Source organism: Entelurus aequoreus, linkage group LG20 (assembly GCF_033978785.1).
Source record: "Entelurus aequoreus isolate RoL-2023_Sb linkage group LG20, RoL_Eaeq_v1.1, whole genome shotgun sequence".
NCBI lineage: Eukaryota > Metazoa > Chordata > Actinopteri > Syngnathiformes > Syngnathidae > Entelurus > Entelurus aequoreus.
Window position 1 is genome coordinate 24,479,601 of NC_084750.1, and position 15,420 is coordinate 24,495,020.

General features: G+C 40.8%; 1 protein-coding gene across 4 annotated transcripts in view; it reads left to right on the plus strand.

Annotated features, from left to right (window-relative positions):
• Nucleotides 1-15,420, plus strand: part of cep192 (centrosomal protein 192) — a 97,982-nt gene that overhangs the window by 26,849 nt on the left and 55,713 nt on the right. For all 4 annotated transcript variants that reach the window (XM_062029704.1, XM_062029705.1, XM_062029706.1 and 1 more), the window contains 14 exons: nucleotides 87-234; nucleotides 3,266-3,459; nucleotides 5,957-6,076; nucleotides 8,172-8,355; nucleotides 8,463-8,612; nucleotides 9,968-10,032; nucleotides 10,163-10,390; nucleotides 11,968-12,100; nucleotides 12,215-12,282; nucleotides 12,348-12,620; nucleotides 13,779-14,151; nucleotides 14,245-14,328; nucleotides 14,466-14,574; nucleotides 14,650-14,797. In XM_062029704.1, coding sequence (XP_061885688.1) covers nucleotides 87-234; nucleotides 3,266-3,459; nucleotides 5,957-6,076; nucleotides 8,172-8,355; nucleotides 8,463-8,612; nucleotides 9,968-10,032; nucleotides 10,163-10,390; nucleotides 11,968-12,100; nucleotides 12,215-12,282; nucleotides 12,348-12,620; nucleotides 13,779-14,151; nucleotides 14,245-14,328; nucleotides 14,466-14,574; nucleotides 14,650-14,797 — 2,277 coding nt within the window. The remainder of the gene's footprint in view (nucleotides 1-86; nucleotides 235-3,265; nucleotides 3,460-5,956; nucleotides 6,077-8,171; nucleotides 8,356-8,462; nucleotides 8,613-9,967; nucleotides 10,033-10,162; nucleotides 10,391-11,967; nucleotides 12,101-12,214; nucleotides 12,283-12,347; nucleotides 12,621-13,778; nucleotides 14,152-14,244; nucleotides 14,329-14,465; nucleotides 14,575-14,649; nucleotides 14,798-15,420) is intronic.

Below are 15,420 nucleotides of genomic sequence, written 5' to 3' on the forward strand. Positions count from 1 at the left end.
CACTTATGATCAGCCAGCCTCACGATTGTGCTTCTTTCCCAAGTGATTGCGCAGTTAAAATAATGTGGTGACATGTCTTTGTGCAGGTCGGTGAGAGCAACCATCCCAGCTTCAGGCCAGGTTTAGAAGGAGGAAGCTCTGAGGATGAATCAAGTAAGCCCGGCCGTCCATGTCTGTCTGGAATTGAACACAGAAGATCTGCTGAAGGACAAGTTATTAGCGCTCCTGTCACAGGTGACACACTTTACCTACAGTAGTGTTGACACAATCTATATGCAACTTTTTCATTCACTTAGCATTGCAATATACTGAATGTACCCGCTGTTTTTAATTTGTTTTTATTTTTTACAATGATCAGTATCATGTTTTTGATTTTTCCAAGATCCTCAAAGATAATTCATAGACAATAAAGAAAGCACACCGGTTTTCAACCAAACTAACTGCCAAACACATGTGTCCGTCTTGCTGCCCTCTCAGTTGTCGTGCAACCACACACGCAGAAAGACACAGTTATATTTGCATATTCTTTGTTCAATACATGCAGGAGTTGCATTAATTCCAGGAGGGTGCATGTCTTGCCAAAACACCGGCTTATATTTAAGGGCTAGCAGCAACGAGACCGTTTCTAAGATACTAATTAGCTTACTACGTACTAACTAGTTTTTTTTCCAAGTACCATTATCACTAGAGGACTAGAAACAAAGGAATGGCTAAGCAGCTACAAAACAGCTACACACCAGGATGGCACAAGAAGTTAACGGCTAAAGCTTCAATGTAAAGTAGGGGTGATCGATCCAGATGTCGATACTATCGACTAGGGGCGTTACGATTCGTTTTAACGATTGTATACGATTCAAAATTTGTGGTTGCCAATTTAGAGACGATATTGTTTTTTAGAACGATACTATCGGAAACGATTCAGTGAGTTGAAATGAATTCAGTAACTTTTAGCAAAAAAATTCAAGCGGTGCAAGTGTGAAATAAATAGTGGATACTGGACACTGAAGTTTCCTATATTCCTGTTATTTCTTGTAAAGGAATTGTGGATAAATGAATAATAGACACAAACAAGCAGGTAAACAACAATTAATGGCCAATGCAGTCAGATCTTATTTGAATAAAGTGCTACCAACACTTTAGCTTGAATTAACAAGAGGAAACATTTTCTGCTCTTTTCAACATTCGATGAAGGACAGCGTCCCAGGTGTGCGGGAGCATGTATGCCCCCTCATCTGTGTTGATGGTGTTGGCCCCTCGCTTCCTAATTTCCATAGCCTCCTTCATCCATCGCTTCTTTTTATTTCTTTGTAATGACTTTTCCTGGGCTGCTGTGTTGTCGTTTCATGTTGCAGTGCACTTCTGTAACTAGCTCTCCTGTCATTGCTGTTGTGTCCCTTGCGTTATTTGTAGCTTAAAGTTGTGTGGCGGCGTTCTATTATTGTTTTGCCGTTTGTCTGTGTTGTAGCTTTTACACTCGTGCTGTAGATGAAAGTTTTTGTGTTTTAATTTATGATATTGTCTTGTGGCGTTGGTTGTGACCTTTTTCAACCACTGTAGATATCCGCTATTTTTGTTTTGATGACGACTCAGACAAGCAGGCAGACTTAACGTTTAACGCCCTTATTATTAAAAGTGATGAAGTTTTTTATAAAGTCTGCCGTTCTTAAATCCAATATTTTCCATATTCTGGTATGAATAAAATCGAACGATTCGCTTTTAAAACCGTGTTGGATCGATACGTATCTTGTGGAAGGCCAACTTGCACAGCACATATCGATGTAGTTGAATATAAGGAATATAAAATTATATGTCCATTGAGGCTTTCCCTTAGATTGCCAAAATACCTGTGGGGGTGTGGTCACCATGACGTCACTGTATAATTTGCTTTGATAAGATTTTCTTCAAAAAGGCTCAAAAAATGTATACATACATTTAAAAACCAACCTGTGATTATTATTAGTATTAAAATATGTTTTTGTATTATATTGCTTTGCTCTATTTTTAATTGTTTTTCAACTTCCTAGAGACTTTTTTTTTTTTCAAAACAACTATCAACAAATCTAGCATCGTTTTTGGTCTTATAAGAGACTTCTGTCCCTCGATGTCGATGAAAAGGGCTGCAGCGAGCATGACGTCACACTTGCTTGGCGCTGCTGCTCCAGTTGGACTTTCTCTCTCCATAAAAGCTGCCACTGTCTTTTTAATATTTGCACATTTTGTAGATCACTGTCCGCATGTATATCTGGGATATATTAAAGTTACATCCACGTCGCAGACATGCTGACTACGCTCCAGACAATGGCGTGCGTCTTTACTTCCTCACAACATTTGGTTTTGGCAGCGCTGTTTTCAAAGATCAAAGTTCTGGGTTTTTTTGGCGGCCGGAAATTAAGGTGGGTCACTAGTTAATAGTGTGGAAATGATAGGTTATATATAGCCGTTCATACTGTAACAACCTGCTGGTGGCAATGCTGGTTTTGATTTGATCATCATTTTTCCCATGATCCCAAACACACCGTCCATTCCCAAAAGCAAATTGGCAGAGAATGAGGAAGTGTTGTTGTGTGTCCGGGGAAGCACGGAGACGATAAGTGTTTGCACGGGAGGTAAAACCTGTTGGAATTGGATCGGTTGTTATTAGAGGTGGGGGAAATCATCGATTTTTAGATGCACTGCAATTCAGACATAGACGATTATAGAATTGATTAGTGAATGTCAATAATCGATGATCGATTTATTTATTGTAAATAGAATAATGCCGACCGTTCTAAGATTTGGCTGACTGCAGCGAGCCACCTCACCGAGAGATCCAATTAGCTCCTTTACTATTGGGCACTTATGGTCCAGTTTTGCACACATTTTCCTAAATATGATAAATGTGGGAACTAATTTAAAGGAGCCATATGTAATAATTTGGCCAGAAATGGTACTGCAATCACGGTCAAAATTCTGTAGATACACAAATGCTACATGTGTCCTGAATAAATACAATTGAAATACTTTACATTGTTCTGTGATTTTTATTTTTGACAGTCAAGTCAAGTAAAATGGTAGATAATTTTAATATTGAAGTTTTTGAATACACAGTTATAATAAACTATATTCTATTCTAAATTAACCTTGTCCAGGTGTGACAAATGTGCAGAGACGTTGATTTGTGAACATGCATCTGAAAGCTTGTTGAAGGCCATGTTAACTTTGTATGTGGAGTGATACTTTGGATGCATGTACAAGCGGCAAGTGACATGAGTGTTGTGTCAAGCAGGAGACGGAGGTGTTGGCGACGGCAGCAGTGGCAGTGAAGAAAGTGGAAACAGACTTTCGACAATCGCCTTTCCAACGACAACAACGGATGTGCGGCGAGGGCTGGGCCTTGTGGGCAGCAGTGCTGTGGCTGAAGATGGAGACTGTGCTCGTAACATTGGAACAGGAAGGAGCAACCTCTCCACCTGTGCACAGGCAAGCTCCTAAATTGCTGGGTTGCATATGAAGCCACGTTTGGCTCACGTCCGGCTCGTTGCATATGTGTGGTGGTCAAGCTAGCTCTGTTCTCCATGGGTACTAGCCTTCCTCGAAGAAAATGTCCGTATAATTGCGTTGTTTTTGGCTGTACGGACCGTTCAAATCGCGAAAAGGGTAAACGTTTCTTCAGAGTTCCTCGAGAGGTAATCAAGAAGGGCGGAAGACTGCAAGATTTTACAAAACGACGACAGGAAAAGTAGCACGTACTTCAGTTCAAAGGATGAGAGTCGAAGGTTTGCAGTGGTCACTTTGTTAAAGGTTTGTTTGATATACTTTTAAACTTTATTATTTCCCGTTTAAGTGTTATCTTGATATGTTTGGATTTTGCTACGAGTGTTTCGTAACGCTCCAACTCAGCGAGTCAAAATAAAAGAAAGCAAATGTGAGTAAAACCTAAAAGAGTTGAGCTTTTACCAAAGGCAGCAATCATAAATGAAGCTTTCAGCACATACACAATGGTGACATTTTATATTTTGATGAAGACAGGGAAAAACAAACATGGCTGTAGATGTGAAGTTAAATGATGAAATGCAAACTTAACCGAGCAAAAACGATGCATATTTATCCGGGAGAGTCTTGATACCGATTTCCTTGCCCCAGCCAAACGTAAAGAAGTTGTAGACCTCAATGCTTTTCCAAGTTTCCATTTGTTTTGTCGTGTACAATGAGGTCTATAGCACCAGATAGTTTGACATGTCTGGGAACGCGACCGACGGATAATCCTTTATCACTCGACCAATCTTTTTTTGCTAAAGTATAGGGGTAGATTCCATTGCCTAGTTTGATTTTTTGCTACTTTTAGTGGTAAGATCTAGGCCTCTTGCGTACTCAGTTTGTGCGCTGCTTGCTGCACAACAGCTATCTTGGCGTGGTTCAACACCACTGGTTTTCACTACCGGGAAGAGGTCACGTGTCGGAATATAAACAACATGCTAAGATTTCTGTAGATCAAGTGTACTTCCATTTTTACCTTTCTGCTGGCACTACTCCAATGTTACTATAGCTTATAGCGAGAAGCCTGCTGCCACTTTCAGCACATTGCACTTATTCGCAAATATTTCGGAAGTAAAACAATGTTTCTCACAGGTCTGCAGTTTGCATAAATGCTGGGTAGGGGTAGGGTGACATTTGCATATTCACTACGATATAAAAGTCATTGTGTGTGGACAGGAACAACAGTAAACAATAAAGGGAACACTAAAATAACAAGTCCTAGATCTGAATGGATGAAATATTCTTATCAAATAGTTTATTTACAACAAAAGGATCAATGCATATCTAATGTATGAACCAATGGACATCTGGTTTTGGAGTCACACTCAAAATAAAGTGGAAAAACACACTATAAGCTGTCTATTCCATTCACACAACTGCATGTCAAATTGATTGTCAATTAGTGTTGCCTCCTAAGTGGACAGAAGTGTGATTGACTTGGAGGTACATTGTGTTGTTTAAGTGTTCCCTTTATTTTTTGGGCGGATTAGTTTGTGTCAGGAAATGTGACATTATGTCATGTTTTTAAACATGAACATGAACCTATTGACTTACAAGGGTAGCTTTCATTTTGCAAATGTGTGTGCGACGTGCCTCTTATAACAGACACAGGCAATGAAAAAACATTGTTATTAACATGTTGTGCTGTTTGTTTGTTTTAGTTTGCACCATAAATAAGACTGTTTGAACTGTCACGTCAAGCTAGTTGGTGGTACTGCCTGATGATGGAGCAATGCAGAGCCGTATATAGAGAGTATGGCCAGTTCGGTTTTAAAGTTGGGACCAAACATGGCGCCCTGTAGTCACGTGAGGGCCTTTTGACCAATCAGAGAGTATGGCCTGACAGTCTCCTAAATGATTGGTCAAAGGCCCCTCATGTGATGACGGGGCGCCATGTTTGGTCCCTACTTTGAAACTGATTTGGCCTTACTCTGCTCTGGAGCAACCTTATACGTTACATTTAGCTACATACAGTCACACTGCCATCTAGTGGATAGATTTCACATGTTAATTTCATTTCTCAATCCGCACAGTGTCGTCACGGGGTTGGGGGCGAAATGCAAATTACGAAGTTTGGGTTAGGGCAGGTAAATACATTCTAATAATTGTCTTCTCTAATTCTTCATTCCTGTCCCTCTAATTGATCATAATTCTACTTCGAGATGTTATCCAGTTTGCGATTTAGTTCAGAAATAACCACAGTCTTGGGTGCCTACATCTCTGTCCATCCCATCAATCATGACAGGAAGCTTCTGGGTTGCCTGAACAGCTGCCCTAGTCTTCCGAATTTTTCGATGCACCAGGGCAACGCTAGTTCCAAATAGGTCCATAACTTTGATGCCCTCAATGAAATTAATCACTAGGCACACTACCGTCCACTCCTCCGACGCATCCATAAGTGTCCAGCTTGTATGTGAATAGTTTCTTTATTTTTGTACAGATGGGTGATCGTGTGGGTCCTGTTGGAACTGTTGAAGGCGGCACCTCTAAAAGTGCATCGGGAAGTCAAAGAGTCTCTCCTGTCAATTGGAGCATGCTTAAAGACAGACAGGAAACACATGTGAGTACAAAAATAAATGTTTTCACCCCAAATGTTAAAAGAAAACGTTACTGATGTGTGCGTGTATTATGATCAATGTTGTAGTGACTCACTCGATGGACAATTGTCCGTTTGATCCAGCTGGCCGCGGAAGTTTTTTTTCTTGTTGATTTTAGGTAAACATGCTTGGCTCCAAGTTCCACATTTTCACCGTCAAGTCACGCCGATCTCACGCTGTTTTACCCTCTCTTCGTGCTCGCTTCTACAAGCAGTAGTTAATCCTCTCAGTGCTGTACGGTGTGACAAATTTACTCGGAAATGCGCCTAAAAATAGAAAGTGCGACTTTAATCGCATTTTGCTCCTAAAATAAATACATCCAAATTTGATAAAACTAGAGTACTGGTACATTTTTCGCCCATCTATATAGCATGTTTGAAATAAATTTCAACCATAACCAAATGATTGATCACTAGCGTTGAAAAATGTGTGTACCTTGTGTGTAACATTTCTTATATTATTTCAAGGCTTTTTCATTTTTCTTATCTCAAAACACCTCAAGTTGGGATCGTATTTTGCAAAACCTACTTTTCTTATTTGGCGATACTTGTTTTTGTATATTTGGGATCCACATCAGTCCAGAAAATAAAAAAAACAAGGCATGGTGGAGATATTTAGTTGCGTCAATGGATATTTCCATTTTTGGGTTAGTTTATGGGCCAAACTATATCGGGATATGAGCTTTGTTCATATCGCCCAGCCCTACACTCCTGTTAGCGACAGTGCTAGCACAGTTTAGGGATTTTCTTTGTTGAGTTGAGGTTCGCAGTAGGCCTTATGATGGCATTGTGTTTATATGTCTGAGCGCACATGTGCACCTTGTTTGAGTGTTAATAATGACATGATATTTAAGACATTTCATATTGCTACAAAAAAAATCTGTGCTACTAATTTTTTTCATTTATTAGCAATGGTGTCACTAGTGAAAAAGCTAAGCGTACAGCACTGCTTTTGTATATTCAGCTTCAAAAGGATAAGGTTGTGAATCCTCATTTGTCCAAAAACTGTTGTTTTTGTTGACTGTTAGCAAGTCGGTCATGATTAGTTCACACAACGCACACGCACACACACACGTTTGTTTCCGGAAGTAGGAACACACATCGGTTGCCGGAAGTCAGAAATGCGCTGCTATGGAAACGGAAATTAATCCGTTGAGGAAAGAAGTTCCGGTATTGTTAAAAATGACCAAAATATGGTAAATATTGTACATATTGTTATGAACATGTCTGTTACTACATTGTATATAGACTTGCAGCGTGTATACAACCGGTTGATGGAGGGTTTTGACGTTGTTTTAGAGGGATTTGAAGAAGAAAAAAAAACGTCTCTCATAATGATTGTGAACGATAGGCAAAAGTCCAAAAAAAGTGCAGTTCTCCTTTAAAACATTGCACTGCTGTTATGAAACGACCACAAGCGCCTGCTTGTGTCCCTGTCGTCGCACTAGTAGGACTAACGACAAGCCATCCTGTTAAATAGGGTCTGGAGACACTTTAGCGCCAAGTTCCAACACTGGTGAGACGTGCTCCCAATTGCAATTCATGCACCCCTTAAATCTGCGCATGCGTATGAATCCAAGGATAGTGGAAATGTCATTTCATTGAAGGACTTCTTTATGTGAGTACTACTACTAAATAATGCAATATTTTATTACTTAATATTAGGGGTGTCAAAAAATAATAGATTTTCAGATTAATCGCGATTCTTATTTGTAGCGGTTCTTAATCGATTACCGGTATAAACAATTTATTGAAAAATCGATTGCTAAAAAGTCACTCAATCTATTTCAACTCACTGAATCGTTTCAGATCGTTCCAGAGTCGTATTAGCAACCACAAATATCGAAACTTTTTTCAAAGTTGTTAAAACAAATCGCTACACTTCTAGTTTATAAAATATCTGTGTCCGTGTGGACATGGCCTTAGTTAAATAAATGAGTAATGTACTATTTTGTAATTATATTGTACAACTACACTGCTAACAATCACATGTAGTTGATTGCTTCTTTGAACATATTGTACTGTGAAGTACTTCTTACAAGTAATGTTTTTATCCAAGGGGAGAGGAGGGCCGTGTGGGTTTCCGTCTGCAGCCGTGGTGTCAGACACGACCAGTGAAGAAGACAACTATGATCTTTCTACCTCCCTGGAGCCTAAATATTTCTGTACCAGCTTCCACGAGCAACAAGGAGATTCAGATGACGGAGGGAACGAGTGTTCTGACGAGGAGGACTTTCAGCAAGGTTAGTGTTAATGCATAGTTGTGTAGTTTTAGCCTTCTTTATTTCTCGTCGTTGCATAGAAAGGTATAGTATGACTCAGCACATTGTGAGCATTGCTTGTGTTGCAGCTGCCGATGCTTCGGACAGTGTGGTGTACCAGAACGAGGAAGGCCAGTGGGTTACAGACCTGGCTTATTATGCCTCCTTTGAAAAGGAGCTTGATAAGAACACAACACTCAATGATGGACACGTTACAGCCGAAGAATTTGCTTCTCATGGTATGTAGCAAGATGACACAAGGATCATAATTCAAGTGTTCCTGATAAAATGACCTTGACGGCAGGGAAGACGTGCAAAGTAATGAAGGTTGTGTTTGTGCGATTGTGTGAATGACTGACGCGCTCCATCACACGGGAAGAATCCATGAATTAACCGGCGGGGTTGATGAATCGACTTTCTCTTTAATGACAAACCAAAAAACAACAAAGACAAATTCAACTGTGCTGTATGCACTGCTCTGCCATTTCAAACTTACAGAAGTCCCTGTGGTGCTCTTACAAACGATCAGAAAACACAATAAATCCTTAACTTTAACAACCGTATTGTTACAATAATAAACATATAAAAACTTAAAATCCACATACAGTACATAAACATTGGCAAATGAGCAACTTGCGAGAAAGAAGGGGGATGGGAGCGCGTGCTGTGTGCTCTTGGAACAGATGCCGCTGAACGAGAGGTACCGTATTTTTCGGACTATAAGTCGCAGTTTTTTTCATAGTTTGGCTGGGGGTGCGACTTATACTCAGGAGCGACTTATGTGTGAAATTATTAACACATTACCGTAAAATATCAAATAATATTATTTAGCTCATTCACGTAAGAGACTAGACGTATAAGATTTCATCGGATTTAGCAATTAGGAGTGACAGATTGTTTGGTAAACGTATAGCATGTTCTATATGTTATAGTTATTTGAATGACTCTTACCATAATATGTTATGTTAACATACCAGGCACGTTCTCAGTTGGTTATTTATGCGTCATATAACGTACACTTATTCAGCCTGTTGTTCACTATTCTTTATTTATTTTAAATTGCCTTTCAAATGTTTACTGTTGGTGTTGGGTTTTATCAAATAAATTTCCCCCAAAAATGCGACTTATACTCCAGTGCGACTTATATATATTTTTTTCCTTCTTTATTATGCATTTTCGGCCGGTGCGACTTATACTCCGAAAAATACGGTAGTGTCTTCTCCTTTAAGGTGAAAAAGGTGCACTTTTTCCATCTTTATCAGAAAAGTCTGTTCTCGTCACAATTAAGAAAAAACTTGCTGTCGTACGAAGCCTGCTTCCTCAGTCTCTTCAACACGAGCAAGCACAAAATGGCTGCTAGCAGGACACAAAATTAATTGATGAGGCGTTTGCACACAGAGGTGTATTTAGCGCAATCATAAAGTTTGTAAACCGAAAAGTTCGTAAATCGAGGTTCCTCTATATTCATAATAACTTAAATAAAACAGGATATAGAGTAGTTTAAGAATAGCATAAGTTGCTATTGTAAGTGTGATAGTCACTCACACACACAGCATAACTTGATATGTTGATGCGTTGTTGTTGTCTTCTTCAGGTGATGCTTTAGAGAAAATCATCAAAGATGAGGAGGAATTTGAAAAAGAGCACCCGTTTATGCAGGTTTGGGATTGTTGATTGGCTTCCTTTTTGTCAACGCTCTATTTTTCTAATCCACATTTCTTATCGTTTCCCCCCGCAGAAGGAGCTGCTGAATGCTTTGTTTGTAAACACTTTGCTTCTTTTGCTGCAGGAGGAGCAGATTGTAGCAGCCAACGCTAGCAACACTACCTTTCTCATGGACTCCTCTTGGAAAGCTGATCCCAGAAATCACGTCTTGATGAGAGCATCTCAGGTGGCTTCTGAGTTTGACCAGGGCGACCAAAACTACCTGCGGCTGTCGTTAGGACAGTTTTTTCAACAACGCTCTGAAGCATTGGGCTGTCTTGGCAGCAGCCGGAATGTGGACGGTGTCAAACGGGTCAGTGCTGGTCATTTCTTCACTTGCTCTTCACGCTAAGTTCACATGAACGCTAAAGGCTAGTTCTCATACTAACTTGTGTATTGTCTATACCAGGGGTCGGCAACCCGCGGCTCCGGAGCCGCATGCGGCTCCTTGACCACTCTGATGCGGCTCAGCTACATACATGCCGACCCCCCCGATTTTCCCAGGAGACTTATAGATGTCAGTGTCTCTCATAGATAACTCCCAGGGATAAAATAATCCTATTTACACTCTAATTACTAAATAAAGGGCGTGCCCTAATTGCACTGCAGTAATTGTCCTCTATAGCATTTACATACAGCGTGCCAGTCCAGCCACATGTTGCATGTTGTTATTACTTGCACACACAGGAGACAGCAAAGCATACTTACTCATCAGCCACACAGCTTACACTGACGGTAGCCGTATCAAACAACTTTAACATTGTGACGTTACAAATATGCGCCACACTGTGAACCCACACCAAAAAAGAATGAAAAACACATTTCTGGAGAACATCCCACCGCAACACAACATAAACACAACACAACCATTACCCAGAATCCCATGCAGCCCTAACTCTTCCGGTCTACATTATACACCCCCGCTACCACCAAATCCCCCCACACATCAACCCCCCCCCCTCTCCGTGCGTTGGTTGAGCGGAAGAGTTAGGGCTGCATGGGATTCTGGGTATTGGTACCGTCAGTGTAAGATGTGTGGCTGCTGAGTTAGTACGCCTTGCTGTCACTTACGTGCGCAAGCTGAAACTGCATTCTACGTGTGGTCGAGCAGGTACACTGTTAGGGCAGACTGTAGAGGGCGCCAAATGCAGTGTCATCACGCTCTGATATGCGGGAGTCTCCTGGGTAAAATGAGAGGGTTGGCAAGTATGACGCTATCAAGCGCCATTCGTTCAAAACTCGCGGGCTGCACTAACATCAAATTTCCACATTAAAGTGCGTGTCGGAGACCCCTGGTTAACATAGCACAAAGCATTTAAGCTTTGTATGCGGTGTTTTTCATTTTAAATTTTAAAAAATTTTTTGTGGCTCCCATTACTTTCTTTAATTTGTGAAACTTGCCAAAATGGCTCTTTGAGTGGTAAAGGTTGCCGACCCCTGGTCTATACTAGACATCCAAGGCAGGGGTGTCTAAACATTTTGACTTGGGGGGCAGCATTGGGCTAAAAAAATTGGGGCTAAAAAAGAATGCCATTGTAAGTTATTAATACTAACACAGACACTCGTAGATGTGTTAGTATATTAGCTAATGCTAATGACATTTGCTTCATTACATTATGACAGCACGTACACATATGCATGAAAACAGTCCTCCAGACATCACACATGGGATGGTTTAGTACATAAGAATTGTTGGTTATATTGTAAAACTTACAAACGTTGCTTGGAGTGATAAATGAAGAATCCTTTTGAGCAGAAAGGCTACGAATGGTTTTACTTTCGGTTCAAGGCATTAAAAATAGGAAGTTAATTTTAAAACGGCAACACTTGCAATAAGCAAACTTGTCCAAACGAAGATATAACCGATGTTCATGTTTCTTCAACACACAGCCATCCTTTGGCTATGTTATCAGCTCTCCAGAGAAGAGGGAACCGTTTGCGCTGCTTGAGACGTCTGACTTTCCAGCAGGAGAGAAGAATGACTCTGTGGAAGTTGGGGACACCGATCAAACGCTTCATGCCGGTGAGTCCACAACATTGTTGATCTGTGCAACTAAGTGGTTGGTGATTGGAAGAATCAGCCGTTCTTAGGCTCATCGGATCGATTGATCTGCTAATTGAGTTTGACTTTTTGCAGATGACTTGGATAAAACCTTAGAGGTCGAGAATGAAGGGATGTCCCCAAAAGAGAGGAACACATGTCAGGTAGAAACACGGTGGCTTTTTGAAGTGACATGTAAACACGTTAGCACCATTTGTCTTCTTTTCAGGACCCTAGCAACCATGATGTTGTGCTTGGTGACGAGTGCCCCGACGCCACACTTAGTGTGGTCAATCAAAGCAACATGTCCCCCCAAAACAACCAAAGCAAGCTCACGCGGAGCATCAGCACCATCGCATCAGTCATTGCAGATGCATCCTTCAGTACTAACCCGTTAGAGCTGGCCGCTATGATCATGGAGCTGCACAAGAAAGACCGGAGTTGCTCGCAACCCTCTCAACAATTTGCACCTGAGAAAGTCACAGAGGAACAATGCTCACATGTAAGTTCTGTGTACAGTGTATCACTATTTTAAATATTTTGTTTTCAAATTATAGGCGCTTCTTAAGTTACATTGAAATAATGTCAATAAATGAACATAGTAATGTCAACAACCTGTGTAAGTGGATCGAGTCCTGGTCCACAGGTATTATAAGTTAAATTATTATATAATTTATTTATTGTAAGCACCCGCTTAAGTCGACATACGCTGTCGACCACTTTTGACAACAACAAAGGCAAATTTGTGTGAAAATTTTAATGACACAGCATTGAAACATACACTCGCTATCTTCCTGTGCAGCCACCACAATCAATCACATGTAGGGAAACACTGCAAGCTAATTGATGCTAACATGCTATTTAAGATAGCTGCATGTACATATTGCATCATTATGCCTCATTTGTATGTATATTTGAGCTCCTTTAATTTCCTTTACCAATGTCCTATGTGTATTTAATTTATATTTGCATGTCTCATGACACATTATCTGTATGTAATATTAGCTGCATTTCTGATAGTTGTTTTTGTGCTGTTATAGACCACAGCAAACATTACCCAGCTTGCAAAGATTGTAATAAATCCATTAGAAGAAGACACATGTCTATACTTTTGGCAATTCTAAGCCAGTAATTTCCAGGAGTTATCTCACCCTCTGAGAATCTTCCGTTTTACTAATGTTTTCTAATGATGTAAAAATGTGTAGATTTACTGTTACTGTGTGTTACTGCTCCGAAGGAGAGTCCTCTCCTTCCTCCAAATATAATTCCATAGCGACTCCCTCCTTTTTTCCAGGCTGGTTTGTTGGCTTTTGTGGTCAAAACTTGGTGAATGATGAGAAAGGAAACACATGCTAAAGCATTGAGAAGTGGCGACCGTAGTGACAAGTTCCTTGTGTACTTTACTGCACAGGAAGTGATGTCATCAAAATGGCAGCACCATAAGGCTTCCGGCGGCACACAAAATGAACGAACGATTCCAGCGTTCATACACGGAGACATGGTTAGCACACAGTGGCATATTTGGCGCGATCTAAAGGTTCTTAAACTGAAAAGTTCGCAAACAAAGGGATTTGTAAATCGAGGTTCCACTTTATCGAAATTAAGGCTATTATTTTTTTGTTTTGTGATTGAAAAGAACAACTCTGTCTTCTCTCCTCAGCTACTTCCTGATGTATTGGACACTGTCCAGAAAAGTACTGCTGTGGGAGACATAAGTGCTTTGGACATGGAGAAATACTTGAAAAAGATGGACACATCTGAACAGACTGATACATCTATAGCACAGAGCAGCTTTGAGCTCAGCAAGTGGGCTGACAACCTAGAGGCATGTAGAAAGATGCAGTCAGGAAGTAGAGTGGCAGCATGTTCAGCCAATCCTTTGGAGAGTGAAAGTGGCCCAAGACAAGAGGAGACGGTCGCAAGAGAAGTGCCAACATTCAACAGTATATCTTACAGCATATGCCACACAAAGGAACACCAAGAACATGCTGCAGGTGGCAACACCAAGACTGAAACGGCAGAACAAAGTGAAAGTAAGCGAGAAGAGTTGAAACGAGCAGTGTCCCATGTTGGCTGGTGTTCACAGACACAGCAAAGGAATGACGAAGGCCCATCTTCCTCCTCAGGGTGGAAGTCGAAGCAGACTGCTAATGGAACATCTGCAGTGCACGGGAGGGGGAACCAGCAGCAGCGTGTCACTCAGTCTGCAGGTGAGACAGATTGTCATGGCTGCAGCTCTGCATCACAGCTGTATGGACAAACTATGTCTGTGACAACATTTATTTATTCATTCATTTTGGCAGCAACATTTGAAATACAATCACAAACTTAAATGTTTGTTTTTTAGAGCTGCCTGCTGAAGCTAATGTGGAAGAGACACAATGTAACTTCCGACCCTCCACCGCTCCTTTAACTCACTCTTCTCCGAGTCAGAGCTTCGCTCCTCAAGCTGATGGGTACTGTATCACTTAATTTCTCTGTACAATTATTCACGTCAGTCTCTACTCATCTCCTAACTGTCTTGTTTACAGTATGGCATCACCTTCCTCCCCTGATGGCAAACGACCATGTCAAGACCACTCTCCTGAATCCACATGCTCCAGCCCTAGTCTCAGCCGGCTCACATACATCTCAAGGAATGACGCCACCACTGTCGAACCCACACCACAAAACCACAAGGTGTGTGTGTGTGTGTGTGTGTGTGTGTGTGTGTGTGTGTGTGTGTGTGTGTGTGTGTGTGTGTGTGTGTGTGTGTGTGTGTGTGTGTGTGTGTGTGTGTGTGTGTGTGTGTGTGTGTGTGTGTGTGTGTGTGTGTGTGTGTGTGTGTGTGTGTGTGTGTGATACAGTCAAACTCATAAATAATACGCTAGCAAAAAGCAGCCAACAATGGAGCCATTGCGTGTCCATTCCGCCTATAAACATCCAAAAACCGCCATCAAGGTTTTATATACATGCTCTAAGTATATATGTAATGTAGTAACAGGCACATGTAATATTTATTACATATAATAGGGAACATTGTGATGTGTCTGTGAAATCAATACTAATCATTAGTATTAATTTCTACAAATGTTCCCTATTTCCTCCGACAATAACAACAACACCACAAACCATGACAGACTTTAAGAGAGACAACAATGACTATTTTGAGACAAATGATTATTTAAAATCTTATATTTTTGAGCCTGAGTATACGGAGGATGAGCTGCAAGTTTTAGAAGCTAAGTGATAAGTAGATCCAGAAAGTAACAGTATTGCTAAGCGCTAAACAAGAAATACAAACATACTAAAACAATCACTGA